This window comes from Camelus dromedarius, chromosome 13, assembly GCF_036321535.1.
Source record: "Camelus dromedarius isolate mCamDro1 chromosome 13, mCamDro1.pat, whole genome shotgun sequence".
Classification (NCBI taxonomy): Eukaryota; Metazoa; Chordata; class Mammalia; order Artiodactyla; family Camelidae; genus Camelus; species Camelus dromedarius.
The window spans coordinates 66,364,010-66,386,157 of record NC_087448.1 but is presented as its reverse complement, the minus strand read 5'-3'; the positions used below and the strand labels follow the sequence as shown (position 1 = coordinate 66,386,157).

The 22,148-nt window shown below is 45.3% G+C and overlaps 1 protein-coding gene across 2 annotated transcripts in view; it reads right to left on the bottom strand.

Moving 5' to 3' along the window:
- FLT1 (fms related receptor tyrosine kinase 1) overlaps positions 1–22,148 on the bottom strand; it is a 159,716-nt gene that overhangs the window by 82,726 nt on the left and 54,842 nt on the right. For both annotated transcript variants that reach the window (XM_064493239.1, XM_064493240.1), the window contains exons 7-10: positions 21,655–21,829; positions 20,564–20,681; positions 18,277–18,446; positions 17,708–17,867 (exon numbers count right to left, since the gene is read on the bottom strand). In XM_064493239.1, the coding sequence (XP_064349309.1) occupies positions 17,708–17,867; positions 18,277–18,446; positions 20,564–20,681; positions 21,655–21,829 (623 nt within the window). The remainder of the gene's footprint in view (positions 1–17,707; positions 17,868–18,276; positions 18,447–20,563; positions 20,682–21,654; positions 21,830–22,148) is intronic.

The following is a 22,148-nucleotide window of genomic DNA, read 5'->3' as shown; positions in this document are numbered from 1 at the left end:
AAAGGATGGCCTTTAATGAGAAGACTCCGTATTACAGCTAATTTTTTCCAGGGCTAATTAAGTGTGTATGGAAATGCACATCACGGAGCAGTTATTATACTCAGTCTATTTCTTTTTGGGTTTTGGGGGCCATGGCAAACTCTTCAATGTCTCAAGCCTGAAGTATTATAAGTGTGTGGAGGTTATCTTTAAGATCTTTTTTCCTTCTAAAAGTCTACAAAGTCTTATTTAAGCAGCTGGTGGGGTACCAGACCTACATCTGGACCTTAGCATGGTCTTTCCAACGCCTTATCATCAGCAGATTTCTGTCCTCAGACAGTTTACTCCCCAGGTTATTGGTGTAAATCTCTATGGATTGTTTATTATGTCCGACGTACCCGAGGTTATGCAGGAGTCAAAAATCCAAGCAACAAAAAAGACACTCAAGTCCACTCTAACCCAGGCGGGGCAGTAGTATCTTGACTGGCCTTGCTGTGCGATGGCTTTTCCCAAGTCAACACCCACAGAAACTGCCAGGCCAACCCTCTGAACGACCTGGGTTCTAGGGGAATCCTTTTTGCTCCAGAAGCTTCCACAACTGCTCTGAAGAAAGCCTGGGCTCCTGTGACTGACAGGGCCGCCTGCAGGTCAGTCCCGACCTGCCGTTCCAGCCTTGCCCATACCGGCACCCCTGGTCCTGGGTAAACCGCTGTTTGGTTCAGCTCCTCCCAAGAAGGCCTGAGTCGTAGTCTCACCCTGACTTCTCCTAGCTGTATGACAGTTTCCTGCTCTTAAAAACAAGACTAAATTGCCACCTGCCCTGTTAACCTCATGGGATTAGACAAGCACTAAATGGCTTGATTTGCTCGGAGAAGTTCTGTGAATTACAGGCACTGTAGAAAAGTGAGGGACTATTCTTCCTGTGTCACAAAGGGCTGCAACTGACCTCCATCCTCACTCACCAGCACTCCATAGACATTTGTAGACATACAGCCCTGGGTTTCTGAAACATACTGTTTCTAGTAGGAATTTTCATTGCTCTTCATTATTTTCAGACACATCGATGAGCAGAGACATAGCATCACTCATCGCCCAGACTTAGTAATTATCATGACTTTTCCAGCTTTGTTTCATCTACCCCAATTTTTAAATTTTTTTTGTGAACTATTGAAAGCATGTCATTTTAGCCCCATTTTAGTGCATGTGCCTAAAAATTATACACTTTTTCTAATTCAGTGACAACCCCATTATCATACCTAATAGCATAAGCAGTAATTCCCTGGTGCTGTCTGGACCTGATCCATACATCAGATTCCTCCGAATGTTTTTAAAATGTCTGTTTTTTACAGTTTAGAGTATAAGACTGAAAAAAAAAAAAAAAAAAGGACTAACCATTCCTTGAGGAATTTCTGTGATTTTGACCAGGAGTTCCTTATAATCATCAGGTGAGATAAATGAACAGCCTACCTCACTGATTAGTAGAGAAAACGGAACCAAAGAGAAATTACATACTTTCTCCTTTACTGGACATACTTCAATGATAGTTTTAAAGTCATGAGACAGGTCATTTTGCCCTATTTTTCACCACCAGTATCCTCCATTCTCTAGACGAGAACACCTGTTTTGAACTCCCGTTTGATCTCACATCTTTCACGCTCGCAGGGGCCCGTGTGCGCAGAGGTAATGGACGTGAACGCCTAGAGTCGTACTTGGTACTGCGACGCCTACGAGCTGAAGCTCTCTGCATCGGAAAGAGAAGCTTTTAATTTCATTCTTTCTTCCTCCAAGAAGTAGAAAAGAGAAGGGAGGCCTTAGACAAAGCTCTTAATTTCATGCTCTTGGTTGTCAGGAAATGCAAAGAAATTCGCTGGAGTAAAGCAGGTCGAGGCATTTCCCGAGGGAAACGCAGTCGGCTGTGAGTTCACTCGGGGCCGTGGCTGCCAACCTCCACCCGCCACCCACCCCCTCCCCCCATCCTACCCCCTCCCCCTGCCCACCCATCACTCTAAGGGCAGCTACTGACTTGCACAAGCTCTGGTAGAGAGAATATAGGCCAGACTGCCTGCTAGCTCCTCCAAACGAAAAGGACAGATTCTGTGGCTCTTTTCCAACTTGGGGCCTGTTATTTTTCCCTCTTTGTCATTGGAACCGTAAAAATAGAATGTCATTTAGAAGCCTGACTATATAACAGCACTTGAAAAGAGATTTAGGGGGAGGGGGATTTGCCACAGCCTTAAGAATACATCAAGCTCTTAAGGAAGTAGATTGTGCCATGTTTGAAGATGCAAAGATAATCACTGTGCTGGGAACCGTCTTGAGGGGGGAGGAAATCGAACAACAAGAGGAAAGCAGCGTTCGCTCCTGATTTCGCACAGGAAGCCCTCAGCACCTCCTGCCAAAGGGAGATAAGAAAGCTCCCAGGCACTATTCTGGACAAGGCCACCGTTATCAGCCTCAGCTCCTCGCCGTCCTCTCGGGGCTCCAGGCCCCGGGCCTGTCCTAATGAGCTTTAGGACTCCTACCTCCATTTGCATGCCGCACGCCAAGGACAATATCGTGGAGGTATTTATAACCTTGGAGAGGCGGGGCAAGGTTTCCGGGGTAAGAGTGTACTCCGTGTCATCTCAGCTGCCCCAGAGTGGAAACAAATTCGTTTCAGACTAGAGATTGATGGAAATAAATGAAAAGACTGCAGCCAATGACGCCTCCAACAGACAGAGCTGGGACCCTCCACGTGACACGGCAGTCAGTCGAATGCCACGTGGGAGACACCTGTGAGGCTCTCCCCTCTGGTCAACGCCACCAGACACGTGGTGGGGAAGCACCTCCCTCCGTGGGTGTAGAGGACGTTACTGACCGTGTTACACGCTCTGGGTTTTTTCCTGTCGCGCTAATGGATTCGCCCTGTTCCCTCCATGCTCATAAATACTTGACTCCTCGGTGGCCAAAGATGGATGAAGGCAGACCGGGGCCAGAGCAAAGGCAGAGCCAACCCTGGGACTCAAGCTACAATCTTGACAATCTTGACTATCTTGACTGCCGGTTCCAGCCAGCAAGCCACAGGTTGTAATATTTATACCAAACACTATGTGATAATACACTCTACTGTCATTTTCTACTGTGCTAAGTGACTCATACACACTGTCTCACTGATCTGTACAACATCCTGAAAAGTAGGCACTGTCACCCCCTGTTTAACCGATAAGGACACGGAGGATTAGAGAGGTTAAGGAAGTTAACCTAAAGGCTAGACAGCTAGTGAGCGGCAGAGGCAGAACCCGTCATCCTGGAGTCTGCGCACGGAACCAGCACACCGCGTGTGATGTGACACCCGTGGTCTCGCGTCTTCTGAAAACAAGCTGTTCTACGTCAGCGCTTTGTATGTGGGAAGAAAAGGCTTTTCAGGTGTTCACTACACACATCCCATTCCTGCACTGGGGATGAAATGTCTTTTTTTTTTTTTTTTCAGCCATTTTTACATAATATGATCAGCTTCTTCCCAAATTTGGCAAACAGCTCCCATCAGACACAACCAGAACGTACTGAGTGCCCACTGTGTGTGTGATCTGCCATGACAGTTCACATCTGTCACCCCAAGGTTTCTAAACTCAGTTCCCATGCACCCTCATGAATCCAGCACAGGAAACACAACGCAGACTGTGCACCCACAGGTACCCTCCTGGGCCCACCTGTGCTTTTCCTTAGGTGTTGGCTTTGAACCATTCCGATTCAGATGTCCTTGAACCCTCCTGCCTTCCGTTCCCCTCCCCCAGCCTAAAATGCAGAGCTAGAACTTTCTTTACAGGATGGATTGTTGTATCTGGGGGAACCAGAAGGGAGAGGTGAGCTTTAGCCACTCACGGTTCAGACCTGTGTTTTCTTTGGAGGGATTCTCATATGAGAAAACAGCAGACTCTCTGAAGAGCCAGAGGAGGGATGGTTCAGCCCTTCATTCAGCCCTTCTAGAAATTGCCCGGTTTAGTACTGTTATGTGCCTGTTACGGTACCCAAGACTCGTGTAGTTGCCCTGTGTGAAATTCTCATTTCATAAATGGTTTCTAGCATGTTTAATAACCACCCCAACACTGGAAGGTCTACTTTACAGCCAGAATCTTGCCTAAGAGTTTTGTGGTTTTCTTTTAGGGTCTCCTTCCACCCTATGATAAATGATGTTAAGCTGACCTTTCTTTCAAAATCTCTCTTCTGCTAAATCGGACTCTTGCTTGGCTGAAGGGATATCAGTTGTTGCTGGGCAGCTGGGGGAGCAGCTGTACACACTGAAGCTCAGCTAATGCTCAGCTACGCGGTGAAGCAGGCATCACGGGCCTCATCTCACAGATCCTTTTACCAATAAGGAAACTGAGACTCAGAAACATCAAACGTCTTGCTCAGATTCAGGGAGAAAGTAGCAGACCTGGGGTTAGAACCCAGTATTCCTCTTTCCACCACGGCAGAACTCAGTCCGTCACACAGGATGAATTCGTTCCCAAGGAGCACTGCCCCCTCCCCCCCAAAAAAACCTTTACCACCATGCCTCAGAGTCTCGTTTTAGAGAGGAAACTCTGGGGTTCTCTGAATCCAGCAGGTACAAAGTCAGACACCCAGAGAAGTGAAACACTAGCTTTCAGGGCAGAAGTAGCGCCTAGTCCTCTGAGGCAGAGGACAACTCAATAGTCACATTTTTAAAATTGAAGTACAGTTGATTTACAAAGTCGTGTTAGTTTCTGGTGTACAGCGCAGTCATTCAGCTATATATATATTCCTTTTCATATTTTTCATTATAGGCTGTTATAAGATACTGAATATAGTTCCCTGTGCTCTACAGTAGGACCTTGTTATTTATCTCGTCATTACATTTTTTACATACATTCTGGTTAGTTTTAGTTACGAAGATGTTTTAATGCTAAAATATAGAAAATCTTGGCCTTCTATAGGCTTGATGAATTTCATTATATTAAAAAATCTTGCAAAAATTTTAAAAATCCAACTTTTATCAACTTTTTCCCCCCTGATAACGTAACACTTTTGTCTGCATGATTCCAGAACATGTTTGGGATGAAGCTGGCCTGTTTTATGAAGAACACCACTACCTTTACAGCAGGCAGCTGGCTTTCAAGAGGGCCTGTGGGATGGGACTGGGGGACCACAGTGGGAGCTGAGCATCCCACCACCCATGGCTGCCTCCTGGGAGTCTGAGCCATTGCCCAGGAATGAACGTATATATTAATTTATAGTTAAAGTGTATTTAACTTGGGGAAGGAAAAAAGAGGCTCTAGAAAGCTCTGCAAAGTCCCAAGACAGTCATCTCCCCCTCTCTTCTTTTCTTTTTTGGATGATGAAAGGTGAGGGTTTCTTGCGTGGATTCTGCTTCTCTGTTTAATGGGATTTGACTGCACATGCTGGGAAGAGAATCCATGTGTAAAGAATGTGGAATCATTCTAAGTTAGGAAGCAAAGGGGTAGAGCAGTCAGAGTCAGTCGAGGAGGGAGGGTAGAGTTCAGTGGTAGAGCGTGTGCTTAGCATGCATGAGGTTGTGGGTTCAATCCCCAGTACCTCTGCTACAAATAAATATCTAATTCCCCTACTCCCCCGAAAAAGAGTAAGTCGAGGCTGTAAAATGTCTTTTTAAAAAGTGGAAAGAAGGAAAAATAAATCAGAGAACTGGCAGCCTGCCAGAGGGCAGGGCCAGGGCCGGCTCCCCATCGGCCCGCCAGCCTGCAGAAGGGCCTCGTGTAAACTTCCCGCTGCTACTAGGGGTGTTGTCAACACGTTAGTGACAGTGTGTCCGAGCCATCAGATTAACAGAATTGGCCAGCACTATCTTTTCCCCTTCTCTCACATTCTCTTCAAACAAATCAAACAATACAGGGGAGAGGATGCTGGCAGAGAAAGACGCAGCGTTGGGGAGGAGTGTTTAGACAGAAGGGTTCCTGCTCCTTCTGCTCCAGGAAAAGGGCCTGGGCCTTCGGGGTGGCCAGTGGGTCAGGCTGGGGAGATTCTGGAGAGGGGATTTTCCTGCGGCTGTGAGAGACCCTGGGATGCCCTGGATGGAGCCCACAATGAAAATGACTCCTCGTCTGAATGGAGCCGGGAGCAGGGAAGACTTCGGGGACTGACGGCTGTGGGTCAGCTCTTTGGACAATGGTGGAGTCCTGGCCACCTCTGTTTAGATAAGAGCTTTTCCGCGAGCATCTTGGCCTGCCTTGCTTCCTGCTCTCGAAGGCCCTGGGCTCCATTCACCCTCAGAGCAAGGCCTGTCTTCCCAGCCTCTATTCTCCTGCCTCCTCGCTCTCCTGCTCATTTCCACCAAAAGCCCCACGGATCACCCACCCCTGACGCTGACTCTCTCTCCTTTAGGGCCTCTGAGCCAGGGGCCAAGGCATCCTGACAGAGCTACACTGGGGCGACCGCGAGGCTGAAGGGTGGACACGTGCTCGGCCGCACCCAGACAGGAGCCTCCGAGAGGCCATCTATTTTCTTCATTCATTTTTCTTCCTAGTGAAAGACTGGCCAGCTGAGGAAGGGTGATTCGATAAATGAAAAATCTTAAGGGAAATGTTAGGAGTGGCTACAAATAACATCCTTTCCTCTGACACATTCGGGGAGTCTTAAGGTATCAACTCCCATCACTCAGTGAAGACTACTTCAAGCTATTGTGACATTTTATTCTCATAAAAAGGAAGAGAGCAGATTACTTCCTACATAGGGGTCAAGACTGAAATCTCCAGGAGGACGGCGGGGGCGGGGGTGGGGCATCACACCCAGCACGGATCCTACAGCTAGTCGAACCTGAGCTCAAATCACGGTTTTGCAACTTTCTGGTTACGAAACCCTGGACAGCAAGATGGGGAGAATCATCCTCCTAGGAAATTGCTCAGAGGACTGGCGGTCTTTTCCATCCCTTAAATAGTTCTGAAAATGCTGGCCCACACAATCCCTTTTAATAAATTCTGCTTTGGAGTCATGCCACCAGTCACCACGGAAGGAGGCTGTGGTGACCAGTCCCGTGACGCTCCCTGTAGCAGAAGCGTGGTCAAGGGGGTTATCTACTGCAGCCCACAGAGTGCAAGAGGAGAAGTCATTTTTCTCAGATCTCAGTTCCCTGAAAAGCTGTAGTTCTCTTGGTCAGTTTTTATCTTATGAGCCCCTTAATCTTGCAAATGTCTATTTCATTCCTCTTGCCCTCTCTTGACAACAAGTAAAGCACGTGGACCATACCTCTGTCCTGGTCTTAGCCCACGTCCTTCTCCTTTCATCCAAATTTGCTAAATTATTCATCATCCTTTTTGTGAACCATCATGAATTCTTTGCACACGGATGTGGCCTTAACATCGCCAACTCAAAAGAAGCACGCCTTACTGGTTTTCTCATAGGGGCTCAAAAACAAACAGAAGGGAAATCCTCAGCACACACGAGGGTGATATTAAGTGAATGACTTGTGAGACCTGGAACATGGCGGTCAGGTCATTAACGTTAGTGGTCATTTCATCACTGGACCGGATTGAGAGCTACTTAAGAGCGAGGACTGTGTCTTATTCATCATCTTAACCTCAGGGCTTAGCCCAGCTACCTGGGGGACCGCAGAAGAGCACAGGTGTCTCTAGCTCAGTGACAGCTCAGTGGACCCTGATAAGAGCCTGACTAGCTGTGGACTCAACCTCGTGTGTCAACCCTCCCATCCATCACTTACCTCAAACGTGTTGAAAAAGGGGGCACTGCTGACCCTCCAGTGACCTCACACATAACCCCTCAACCAAGCGCCATGTCACCACCTTTCAGGGCTGCCTGCTCCCAAGGAGGAGCATTAATGACACAAGGCCCTGGCTGTGACCTGGATGAACCCATCACAGCAATATCCGTATCTGACAAACTGAGAATCGTGGACAGTTTCAACTCAGGCAGTGACACTGACATGTGGAGAAGAGCCTTCTGGTCTACCAGAAAATGCTCCTCCCCTTTCTCACGGGTAGGCAATTACCAGCACCATCTTATTCAAACAAAAAATGATTGGTTCACACATATTCTATTTAAGAAGTAAACTCAGATCCTCCAAAAGAAGTAGAGGAATTAGTTCCTTCTGTTATTAAGAATATGTTACCAGAGGTAAGTCCAATACATGGGGAACCATCAGAACACAGCTGAGCGCGAGCTGGTAAAGCATATGGAGCCCGTGGGCCACCCTAAGCTTGACAGCGCTGGGGGCAGTGAACGTCTGAGTGAGTGAGGGAGAATTCACAAACGCCAGTAGGTCCAGGATATTACAACTCCTCTAATCTCCTGAACAATCTGAAAGCTCTATTTCTGGTCCCACCTTCATTGCTTTGGAGGAAATCAACCACCGTCAGAAGAACTGTCCAGAGAGCAAAAGCATCTTTCCCGGGAGAATGTTAACCCAATAGCACGGACCACTGTGTCAGGGGGTCAGCTTCCCCCGGACACTGGAGTGTAGTGATGCCACTTCAGAGAGAAGCAGCTCTGTGGTGGGCAGCCCCAAGCTAAAAACACTGGACAACTTTCAGCAAACTGAACGGCGCCAGCCCGGGCTACGTACTTCCTGTATATTATCTCATTTAATTCCTCTCAACAACCGTACAACGTCAGTGCTGTTACCTCAACCGTAAGGACCAGGAAATCTGGACCCGGAGAGCTGGTTTCCCTTGCCCCGAGCCACACGGCTGGTGAGGGGTAGTGGGTGGCAGAGCTGGGATTCGGGCCCAGGAGCCCGTGCTCTCACGCCCAAGGCTACGCGGCCCTGCTGCAGCCTCACACCCTGTAGAGTTGGCCCTTGGTGTCCGTAACACAGGCTTCTCAAAACATACTTGCTTTCTGGATCATGAGCTTCTGATAAAAAAATTACTCATCTGAATTTCTAAGTAGTTGATACAACACCGAGCCTCGCTGTGACAGATGAAGTGCCTGGTCGATGACGTGCTGGGAGGCCACTCATTTCCCGTCTCTGACATGCCGACCAGGACTGGGTTCCTACCAGGGTACCTGGAACTCTCTGTGCCTCATCGAGGAGGTCGCTGGAGATGGGAGGGCAGTAATCCCAGTACCCGCTCCCAGAAGTGCTGTAAGAATTTAGTGAGATAGCACACACAAAGCCCTTAGCGTCCTCCAGACAGGCGCTTAATAAACTTCAGCTACGAAAGGAATATAAACAGGCGCTGGGGAGGACAGAGCTCAGTGGCAGAGCGCGTGCTTAGCGTGCATGAGGTCCTGGGTTCAGTCCCCAGCATCTCCATTAGAAAAATAAAAATAAATAAATACAGGTAGAATTACCTCGCTTTACCATCCTCTACTGGCCATAATCTATTCGGCTCTAGGTAGTCTCCAAACACCCACTCCCCCGGCCCACTGAGTCCGCTCAAGTCCGTCCCTCTGCAGGAGGCCAGGGTGCGCCTCCGGGAAACAGCAGAGAGCAGACCACCTGGGCACTGGCCAGGGAGGGCGGGCTGGAGGAAAATGGCTTGCTCAGCTATGTAGCCCCCACTCAAGAAAGTCCACCTCAGGTCCAAACCCCCCTTTCCAGCTTGGGTTTTTATAATTTTTTTTTACTTTATTTTTTTTAGGGGGGAGGTAATTAGGTTTATTTATTTAATAATAAGTACTGGAGGCACTGGAGATTGAACCCAGGACCTCATGCATGCTAAGCACGTGCTCTGCCACTGAGCTGTACCCTCCCCTCTCCCCGGCCAAGTTTTGGTTTTTATTTTCCCCCAACCTAAGCCAGCCCAATGCCTCTTCAGCCCATTCCTATCCCCACACCACTCTATCCCCATCTGTCCCTCTCTCCTTCCACTTGACCTTCCAGTACCTTCCCCTCACCTTTCGGACTCAGATCTTCCTTCCCCCACGGTGCCGCCTCTAAACTGCACCACCTGCCACTGAAACCATGTTGGTTCACTGAGCCCCCCAGCTTACAAGCATCTCCCGTGGGGCCCAACACCCTGTCGTGGTGGAAGTGAGAAGACACAGAAATCAGACTTGGGCCTCGTCCTGGGCTCGCCATCATCAGCTGTGAGGTCAGGGATACTGGAGCCTGTTTCTCATCTATAAAAGAAGCTCTCTTTTTTTTTTAAATCTTGAAAATGCCTTAAATTCTAAGTGAATTCATCATTGAGAGGGACCAGCTCTAGGCACGCCAAGGCTGGGATTCACAGCCCCCGTATCCCCACTTCACTCACTCATCAGCCGTAAACCCTTAAGCTTTCTCATCTCCTTTAACCCCTGCCCTGTGTCTCTCGCATGAACAACCACGAGCCTCGTGAGGCCCGCTGAGGGCTTGCTGAGCCCTGATTCACAAAATTAATCCTGAACAATAAATGAGGGAATGGGACTTCCCTGCAAGAAATCAAATGACCCCACGGGCTGAGAAAGTCCCAGAGAGGGACGGCACTGTCAGGGGAAAAGTGCTAAATGAACACTTTGACTTGCTGTCCTCCTGAGGCTGGTCTTACTGAGGTTTGCTCACCCCACTGGGCTCTACACCTCATCAAAGGGTCTGCTCCCACCTGCAGGTCTGGGGCCGAACCAGCTCCACATCATCACTGGTTCCCAAAGAAACTGTGAACTTGGAGTCAAATTCTCCCAACAGCTGCTAACCTTTCTCCTCTCCTCTCCCATCCTCAGTTCAAGTCAAACTCAACTGGTGACAAGAGTAAACCGATAAATCAGGCCGGCGCCCTCCTAAACCTGTCCCCTCAAAGATCTCTGCTCCTTCCCCTGGGAACCTGCCAGGACCCCCCTCGAGGAGTCCCGCGGCTCACCAATGAACCGTAACCTTCTGAAAGGCCAGCCCCCTTGACCTTTTTCATTCCATTACCTGAAAACACCTGGGAAATGACTTTGAGTTTCAGTTTCCTTATGGGAAGTTTGGAGAAATTGTGTCCACTGTGCGCAATTGTTGCACAGATTACAGACAATGCATAGAAAGGGACAGACACTGCTTTGGCACCAGAAAGGGCTCACTGATGACATCCGTGACAGCCCTTGTCATTAAGTGGTCAGCTGCATTCAAGGGGACAAAACACCCTGTGAGGCTTCGAGGAAGTATGAAGAACAAGTATTGACGATCATTAGAAAGGCGCACCGGGGCCACGGTCTAAATCCATCACACCCTTTCCTTCTACTCAAATCCACCAGGTTCTGCTTCTCCACCTAAAAGGGCACCGAAGTGACATTAAAACCACACACTAGGGTCCATATTTCAAGAAACAGTCTCCCAAGGCAGTGGAGGTGTAACTGAAACGCAGCTTTCCAAGGAAATGGGCATGTTTCACAGCTGCTTTGCCCTGTTCATCTGTCACCTAAGGCCTGGGGTCAGGGCAGTAGTTTCTAGATTCAGTTATGAGAATGTCCATTCAATCTTTAAAATCTGTGAATATGTGCTGAAGAAAATTTGAGAGGTTCTGCCAATCTTCCCAAGAAATCTCCCCAAACTCTGCGTCCCTCCCTTCTGCTCCTCACCCTGGGAAGCCGCGCTGAAGTGTGCTCAGAAGACCCCTCTGAAAACCATCCGGCACAGACTTCCTATGACTCAGCGTTTTGGTTCAATTTAAACCCAGAATGAACCGTTTGATAGGAATTACAGGAGACAGTTAATTCATTAGAAACAATTTTTCATCCGACTCCCTGTATTCCCACGAAGAGTGGGAAGGGAGGAAAACCTCACAGAGCACAGAAAAGTGGCAGAGAGGCACTTGGCAAACGAGCGCCCTCTGTTCTCAGCACTTGCCTGAAACATCAATCAGGGCTGTTGTCTGAACGTTCACGCGGGGCAACCTGCACCTCCCATCCCGTAATTATGTAAGAGAAAGCAGGACGTGTCCCGTTAGCAAGTGAGCGCTCCCTTTTGGCTTGTGATGAAAGCTCCCTGTACAAGATGGCCAGCTCTCCCGCTCGGTGGCTCCTTCACGCTCAAAGTCCTGCTAAAGTGCGCTTTGGTGACACGGTCTTCTTAAAGTCCCCGTTTTGATTCAAGGTTTTGCGTGTGGCAAGTTAAAATTCCCTGTAGCATGCCTGCCCACATACACACGGCACACGGATGCAAACTGTATGTACACTAAGGGGAGAGCGATGGATATTAAAACGTGTGGTATGTGACCTTATTTCCAAAAGAAGAAGTCTGCAGTGGCAGCTTCCCTCAGACGTCTGACCTATATGCAGCCCCCAGGCAAGGGTGACTTGAGATACTCAAATTGCTAAAAACCTTCATTTTGTAGCTAGCAAGGAGAATATGGGACATAAAACTGTCTCGGCATAAAAATAATAGACATTCATGCTGGTAGTCAATTAAATTTGGGTCCTTGAATACATTTCTAATTAACTACCATTAACAATTGTTTTGTTTTTGTCCTGGTCATTTCACATACCCCACTGATGCACAAAACTGTGTTTCTCCCAAATGATCTATCCCCAACATGTCCCTAATGATTCAGGCCTTCCTTTCTTTGCCAATTTGGTGACGTAAACAACAAAGAAATGCAATTAGGCAAGCCCTCCTCAGAGTTCCTGGGTGCCCCTGCCTTCCTTTGGTTTGTAGGCCACCCTCCCCCCAGCCGCACTCCAGTAAAAACCCTAGCAAACCACACTCAGTCCTGGAGTGATCGCCTCCTCTAGACGCCCCGCCGCACCCTGCTGCCGGGGCAGAGGGCGAGGGTGTCAGAACTGGGGCATCAGATCGTGTGGCAGGAAGTACTATTTTCTACCCAACTTCTAAAGCGTGCAATTGAGACTCCAGCTCTGCCTGACTCCAGAGGTTTGGAAGCAGCTCCTTGAGAGCCATGTATGTCTATCCGGCTTTTCTTAAAAAATCGACTATTTTAGCCAAGGAAGTAATAAAGTATACCCTGCCCCCCCCACCCTTCCATGAGTTGAGAATCCAATCACTTTTTTTTTTTTTTTTTTGCATTCTAAAGGGGGCTCGCTGGCAAAAGGCCAAATAAAGCAAGCAAGGTTTTAGGGCTAATTGGGCGAAGAGTGAGAGCGCCTTCCTCTGTGTGGGCTGGACCATCACCGACCAAGGAACCCCCGGCTGGCAGTGAAGGACACGGGGCTCAACACCAGCGGTGGAGCAGCGGCTGTATTTTTTTTTCTTCACAGGACATTATTGACATTATAATTATGGAGTCAATTCTGTATCACAGAATACATAATTACATGTAAGACTTCTCTTACAACCATTCTACTTTAAAAAAAAAATAGAAGTATCATTGATTTGCAATTTTTTTAAATTAAAAAAATTTTTTTTCATTTTTTTGGGAGGAGGTAATTAGGTTTCCTTATTCATCTATTTTTAGAGGGGGTACTGGGGATTGAACCCAGGGCTAAGCATATGTTCTGCCACTTGAGCTATACCCTCCCCCCGATTTGTAATGTTGTGTTCATTTCTGGTGTACAGCACAGTGATTCAGTTATACGTAGGTAGGCACATTCTTTTTCGAGTTCTCATTCTATTTTCATAAGTTGGTTTTATTTTTCCCCTTTTAATTTGGCCCTGATCCCCAGAGTTAGCCCTTGGGCCAAATTCCTTTATAATTTGTAAGAAGCAGAAGGGAAAAAAAAATTAGTGCGCAACAACTAGGAAATTATTTCAAGCTTTTTTGAAGATGACAACGTAATTTTAAGCGACTTGCTCGTTCACTCATTCATAGCTGAGTATTATAGGAAAAGGGAAGCAGAACCATTACCATTTACAGAAGGGGAAATTGAAGCACAGATTAAATAACTGGCCAAGGTCACACAGAAGTCAGGGACGGTGCCAAGAATAGAACCCATTTCCTTGATTCCCAGTTCTCCACCCCTCAGCTGTGGAAGGGAGATTCTGTAGGTACATACACAGATAGAGTAAGGAATCACCAAATTCATTAGATTTTACATAATTCAAACATACATGCTAAACACAAATGGTATGTATCTGTGTTTTGCACCTGGTTGGTGCCCAGTAAATATCTGTGTGGTTAACAGATGGCTGACAGCATCTTTCGACTGAATACTGATGATGCGTAAAATGCATTTGTAAGATGTGAGCGTTGTCAACACAGTGGAAGTTTCTCTCTGCATATTGTTTTTGTTCATCACAGATAGCTGATAGAAAATGAGGCTTTTGCAAAGAGCCCAATATACCCAACATTTTTCCCACTGAAGACCAATAACACAGTATGTGTTGCAACTCTAGTGCAATTTACCAGGTTACTCATTCCCTGGCAGTTATAACCTGTGACTGTGAGATGCGGAGAGGGAATTAAAACAACCTGGGATCTGAAGACTGTCTGCTCTTATGCCAAGATGCCCTCTAACAATGCCCTCTGGGTTCCTCAAATCCATCCCATCCACTCCCCAAAGAGGGGCCCCTTCCCAGCACTCCAGTGGGGTTCCTTGTTCCTTCACAGACCGTCTGTCCTTCTAGGGGTGGGCGACCCTATCCAAACAAGGCTTCCTCTGAGACTGGACCAGCCCACCCAGGGCTGTGAGGTCAAGACCAGCTCACGGCACGGGCGGTTCAGGAGTCCTGCTTAGTCCCTCAAAATCCAGCGGGGGAGGTGAAGTTCTAGAAATCTAGTGTGGGCTCTCGGAGCAGGAGTCAGCTCTTGGGACCGTCCCACTCTGCCCCACGCCGGCGTCAGCCCACCCACAGGTCAGAACCACTTCCTCCCATGACGGGAAACAAATGAATGGGACAGGCCACCCAACTGAGAAGTCACTCATTCCCCCGTTCTAGCACTTTTGTTCATTCTTACTTTTACTTCCGCCTAACTTACTCATCTCTATTCCCATTTCCTTTTTGCTTCTTCTGAAAAATCACAGTTTCTACTTTCCTCACTCCTACCACCCAGACCTACTAAATTTCTACATCTAAAGCACAGCAAAATTACATTTCACTTTCCACAATTTGTGTTCATTTCTTAGCAGTATTAGGTAAAAATCCTCCCTGTTGTGAAACGAGTTCTACAGTAAGTGGAAAGCTCTGTTCAAGTTCCTTAAAAGTTTTGGAGCCTTGTTTAGAGACACTTACCCTGACACCAGCAGTAATTACACGCTCGCATTTCTGGAGCGCTCTATGCCTTTCCCAGATACATTACCACTTCCTCTGATCCTCATTCCATGACGTGTATGTAATTTTCTCTATTTCTTATGAACACAAGCTGTAAACTACACACGTGTGAAAGGAATTGCATGCTCCATACCCTTCCGTGCGCTCCCTGAGTTTATGCTCAGGCCAACAGGGAACAAGTTTAGGATGATCTATTGAGAAGTCCCTGCCAGTTGCTGAGGATGAGAAGAATCCCCAATTCCACCCCATTCGGTGTTAATAACTTATTTTAATGTTATTAAACATTCAAAAAGAACATTCTTGTCTTCTACTACTTGACCACCCAGACTATGCAGAAAAGTAAAAGGGGGAAAGATTCTGAGTTAAAAAAATAACTACCCTTCCCCTTGCCCTCTATTCTTAATGTTTTATAAAAACAAATTCTAGGTGAATCAAAAACGACAATGTTATTCAGTTACAACATAGCCCAGTAGCTTACCACACTTACTCTTTTTAAAGGAGGAAATTTCTGTTAAATGTATTTAATGATCCATAAAAATGAAAGAGTTGAGCAGTAGTCCTGATAATTTTAAAATACACACTTACTGGAGTCCAGGAAACTGTACAAGTTAAGTCTGCACCTCTTGACTTGAGATCCACTGACCAGCTGGCTATATTAAGCCAATTAATTTCGAGCTACTTTAAGCAAACATATTCTAACCTCTAAACTAAACTAATTTTTTGGTTGTGGTCCTTATATAGATATATCCCTTCACTAGGGCCTAAAATTCAAATACCAAGAATTATTCTACATATTCAAGAGCAATGTGTATGTGTTAGTCGCCTTTTGACGATCAGATCATGAACAAGTTACTGTGCAAATATGTACTATGTGCCCCAGAATAAATGAGGTTTTTTAAATTCATGAATAGAACATCCCATATTCAAATGTCACTAAAATTCCTGTCTGCAACTGAATCTAAGCATATAAAATAGACTTATATAAAGACATATTTGAAAGATTTTCACATTTAAAGAGGGTTTCACTTATCTGTCCATTTGAGCTTTTCTCTCTGTGACAGGATAAAACAGAGTTACTCTGCTTGTTTCCTAGTACACAAAGGCCCCATATCTCTCTCTGAAATATTTCTAAGTTAAATGTACTGATTTAACCACCAAGCATCAAATCTGAGCCTGACACAGGTAAGCTACTCGATCAGTCTGCTGACTTAAAAAACGAGAACTTCTTATGGAAAGGTGCATGTTCAGCAGATAATTTCAAACAACAACATGTTTTTTTAAAATAAATCATCACGAAAGAGTTAAAGCTTTCATTCTGGATCTATCTTGTGATTGGTTAAAAAAAAGAATGCGTTTAACATTAAGCGAGTAAGTCAAAAGGCCAACAAACATTGAAGACTGAAGGTACTGCTCTGAATCTTGAGAGAATTCCAAGAGGAGTAAGACATCTTTCCAGCCTCAGCAAACTTGCTCTGTAACGTGGGAGAAGGATCCCACAGACCAAACAGAAATCGAAAAAGAGGGCGACCTTTCACCTCAGCAGGTCTCATTCCCAAACTGTGTTTCACCAGCAATATTCAAACCTCGCTTTATTATATGCTCTCACTCATAATTGTTATTTTCACATAGTTACTAACTCTTATCCTAAATAGAGGTGAAATCTTAGATTTGCTACTGTCAAACAAGAAATTAACGTTATCTATAAAAGGCTATTTTATCTCATAAAAATTCAATCATACTTTTGTCCAAATCTAATAGCTTAAGTTACTTCGTTATTTTTAATTTATTTGCATGTTAGCACAAATATCAAGGCCTCAGAGGGTCCATAAGTGTGCATGCCTACCCCCAAATTAGCAAAATAATACAAAATCTCAGTAGATCTCACTTTCTTTTGGGTGGAATCATCCCAGGGATAAAAGAAGGTATTCAAGATTTGTAAGTTCTCCATATTTCTATTCTTAGCAAATGATTCAATCAGATGAGAAATCAGGTATGTGGAAACAGCGACTTCTCAAGAATTCTGTAATTCACCAGTAACTTTTGCAATCAGAATAACATGCATCAAACAGAAAGTTAAACACAAGATGATGGACTGGAAATTGTGGGTAGAATCTAGAAAACCAAATAGCCTCTTTTAAGTGTTGTTTATTTTTTGATCAAGCTGGGAGGATAAAGGAGGACTTCTGAGGAGGCGGGAGATGGGCTGGCACTCAATTCTGACAGATGGAAGAGCACTTACGAGCAAAGCCTGGGGAAAGGGGTCATCTTCCACAATGGGAAGGTTTCACGTCACACTCGATGCTTACAGGATGAGAACTGGGGAAACCCGTGTAATGACGCAGCACTGGAGCCCAAGTCTGGGCGTCCCTGAGTGGAAAACAAGAGACTGGAATTCCAACCCGAGTTCCAAGGATGGCTCACGGGGTGACCTTAATTCTGTCCCTGTGTGCGCCTATCCTCAAACTACAAACTAGAGAGAAAAATGATGAAACGGTTAGACACGAGCAAGGAAGAAGAGTAGATAATTGCCTGCCTTTCCCCAAGGCAGGGAAAGCCTTTGCCCTCAATGCACTGCACATCCCAGCTGCAGGCTCCCATCTGTGTCCATTAAAGACCGTGAGTCCACGTGTCAAAAAGCATTTGAGAGTTATTCCAGAAGTGAATGGCTCCTACCTTGCTTTGGAACGGTTACGGTTACAGGGATGCCAGAACCACCTGATCGTAGGCTGAGGGACACCATAGCTTGTACACGTCAGGATCTGTCTGCTGCCCAGTGGGTAGAGGATCGGGTCTGGAAACGATGACACAGCCTTTTCATAAATCTGGGGTTTCACTGAAAGGAGATAAAGAATGACAAAAGTCAAGACAGTTCTAATGACTTTCTCCTGGACCACATAGTCTCACTGGTTTTGATGTCAAGGAAACAAACACATGAACAAAAATCAAACCTTCATATTTGTCATTTTATGCCAATTTAAAAGAAGTAGAAGTGTTTTGAGAACATTTTAAAAAATGGATTCCATTGTACGTCCATTATGATCACAATAATTAAAAAAAATCATATTGCTTTATGGACGATAAGAAGCAAACATGACAGAGTTGTGATGGGGGAGGATATGGTTTTAAAACAATTATTTAAAATGTTGTTTTCTCTGATTTTGCTATACTGACTTTCAACTTGTAAATTTTCACTAATTTTATCCCTACCAGAAGCAGAAGAAAGCATGAAATGGCGAACTTACCATTTACAATCAGAGTGGCAGTGAGGTTTTTAAACACATTCGACTGCTTTATGCCCAGCAAGATTGTGTAATCCCCTGCGTCTTCTGCAGTTACATCTTTGATAATTAACGAATAGCCATGAACCAAGTAGCGGGCAGATTTCTCAGTGGCCGGTAACCCATCTTTTAACCTGTGGTTAAGCGCACGGTCAGTAAGTCATTTGACACTACCTCTCAGACATCACTTCAACATTGCCATTTAAGGACGTGAGCTCGTGGTTCTACATCTCAAGCCTTTGATCCTCAATATTCATTAAAAAAAAATGCACAGACTGACTTTCCAGTAAAGCCAAGTGTGATCTTTAGACTGGGAAACACTTCATGCTTGTTGGCAAAGAGGAAGAAATAAACTGAAGGAAGAAAGAAAAGTAAGTGATGGTTCACTGTATTCACAGGGATGCCGGTCACCACTATGACTTAAGTATTAACCCAGAAGCACAGGCTGATTCTATCAGAGATGTTTTTCAGAATTCTCCGCAAGGCTCCAATAGCCATATAAGCGTCATTGTAAGTCAGATCAACTAGATCTCTTCTCCAGATAAAAACAAAAATAGACTTTCCCATTGTGGCCTCATGTGGAGTTCGTATTAGTTATCTAAATGGTCACGCCAGTTGTCCTTTCATAAGCTATAGTGAAACCAAGGTTATCAGGGCTTTTCCCCTGAGGAAGAACAGTTAAGGCACAAAACTCACAAACAAAACATAAATGAACATAAAACTTTTTTTTTTAACTTTAGAGACAGAGTCAATGCCCAGGTATCATGCAGTTGCATACGGAACTGAGAGTCAGGCCTGAATGCTTGCCCCGTGCTGTGGCCTTGCCTTATCCATGTGAGCCTCAGTTTCTCTGGGTTTCTTAAAGATCTCTTTTAGCTCTAAAATTCTCTGATTTCGTTCAGGTACACAGTTCTTTAAATGGGCACCTTAAATCTGTGCGTAGGAAGCGACTGTTCTGCACAGAACTTTCGTGTGGGAACAGCATCCCGTCCTGCTCGTGAATGTGCCACAGTCACGGGAACCAATCCCCTTACGCGTGGGTCTCGGTTCCAAAGCAGCTGAAGTGAGCGTGCTCTGCTCTGTGACTACAGGTCCATATTCCTCTACATTATCTCCCATTAACAAGTCAGTATTTTCAAAAATGGACTGATTTTGCTTGTTTGCTTTAGGTTCTTGCTCCTTAGTTCCTGAAGAAATTAGTGGTGTTTAATAGATGCGGACGCGCTCAGACACTGAAAGAGGAAATACAGCTCCTCTGTGACTCAGTTCCTATTCAGGAAGAATGCACATTCATTGGAAAGTTACTACTCAACTCTTTAGATATTATGAAACCAAAAAGAATCTTTCTACTCCCAGCAGCACGAAAGGGCACAGTACAAAGTCTAACTTTCTCTCTAATTCCCAGTTAACTGAGGAGGCTGAAAACAAACACCACACCCATATGATCCTGAAAGCAAAACAAATCCTGGTTGAGGAGGTTCTAAAATGGCACCAGGTCTGTATTGTATGAGTGGTTTTTCTCATCAGTTTTGCACCATACTCTTTGTTTAGAATATGATGGCTTGAGCCAAAGATACCGGCACTTAAAAATGATTTAACAAAATGATGCAGATTTGAAAGATTACATTGTTTTATATCAGGTGTTGTGCTAGCATTAAAAAAAAAAAAGCAAAAAGCTGCTTAAGGAGTTTCTGAATATGCAAACCTTGAGCCAAAAAACACTTAATTGGTTCAAGGAGGTCCATTCGCGCACCCCTGCAACTGAATTAAGTATTGTCTCTATTAATGTTTGTTTAATTTTAAAACAGGACTGGAACTTTCAGCCCAGCTGTATCTAAAAGAATTATTTTCTGATAATAAAAGAATTATTATCCTCATGACAAGGGCCCACTTCTTCAGGGTTAATAGAGCATGTTACATATTCAAGATGCCCGGCATAGTCCATTCAGAGGACGCTGACAGCATAGGAAGGTTTAGAGAAGCAGAAGTTTAGTCACAGTGAGTGAACGACTACACTGAAATGAGCACTCAGAAACCCTCATCCCTCGCTCCATCCTGTTACATTATTTCCGCCACCCCCAACCTCTCCCACCCACACCACTCGCAGCCCAGCAACACAGTCTCTCCACGGCTGTCTAGGAAACTTATCTTGTTTTGTTTTGTTTTTCCCAAGAATTCAAGTCATCGGGCCCCTGCATCTTCTATTGACAAAGCCTATCTTAAACTGATATGAACATAACTGTGGTCCTACCATACGACTTCCGGCGAGGGAAACGCCTTCACTTTCATGGAGAGCCGGTAAGACCGCTTGCCAGCTACAGTTTCCAGCACAGGCTGTTTTCGATGCTTCACAGTGATGAATGCTTTATCTTTGAAAGGAGAAGGGACAAATCCATTAGGAAAGACTCTCTTTTTGTAAACAAAACAGTAACAGAAACCCCAACTCACTGCCTCCTTCAAGGAAGGTGCAACAAGAAATAGAGCTGAATTATGATCAAGTCCATCAGTGAGCCCACATATTGCTCGGTGAATAAAATGATTTAAAAGTTGCCTATCTGGTGAAATACTTTCAAAATCAAATGGTCCCAGAGACAGAAGTTGGAAACACAGAGGCAGGGCAAGAGAAGGGGAAACACTTAACCATCTATGTCACAATGACATAAAAAGGAGAAAGATACTTCTAAAAATCTACCTGGGCAATATGAGTGTGATGGGAGGAGGCTGTTTCACGTGCTCTAAAACAGTGAGTTTGATACAAAAAATCAACTGGAATAACCAAGACCACTGATAGAACGGTCCCTTCATTTCTGTTCCTCACAATTTTTCAACAGTAGAAATAAACAGTAGAAATAAAGTAGGTTTTTAAGCATTCTAAGTTTAAGTAGTTTCTTTATAGAATTTGCCTCTTGGAATTAAGCAACAATATCAGAATTTCATGAGAGTAAAACCAAGGATAAAAGAGCATCAATTCTAAAGTATTTATCACACCACATTTTCTTCTGAATTAGTAGGACCTGAGAAATTTCTCCCAGAAAATAAAGGTAAAACTGATTGTATTTTTGTTTATAGGAAACCCTAAAATAAGAATGCCACGGAGATTATCATACGATCTTAACTGAATCATTCATCACAATGAACTCATAAGGAAAGGTCTCTCTGCCCAAAATGCAAAAGTGTTACATTTAAAGAGCACTTGATGTGCTTTGCTCTTTGGCAGTGGTGGGGAGGCGGGAAATTGTGTTTGTTTGTGACAGTAGGCCTCTTGGCCAAAAGAAAAGTGACTTGTGTTGCAGAACCCTCCAAAATCTGCGACGATTAGGAAGCGGGGCGTGAGTTGCTTACCATAGACATGCACGGAAGTGTTGACAGATTTGAAGGATGGGCCACTCTTCACGTGACAAGTGTACAGTCCTTTGTCTTTGCTCTGCACTTTGTCAATAATCAGGATGCTGTAGAATACATTGTTATGGGAACTGCGTCGGTCAATTCTTCTCCTTATAGAAGCTCTCTTATTTATCTAGAAAGAAAATGCATGACAAATGTGGACGTAGTCACAGTTTGGGCTTCAAGTTACAGCGTTTCCCAGAGGCTTCCTAGCATGAGTATTCTATGCTAAGAGGCAAGCCCACCTCGACCAGGATGCTGGGAAAGCACAGCTCCATCTAGGTGTGTCAGATACGGGCTGCAGGAGCGTCTGGTTAGCACTTCATTTTCTTCGCAGGGACTTTCACACACATTATCTCCGCGGTGTCTCACCACAAGCCAGCGAGACTGATAGGGTCAATGCCCTTTTACAAATGGAGAAATTACAGCATCAGAGACACTGACCAGAGTAG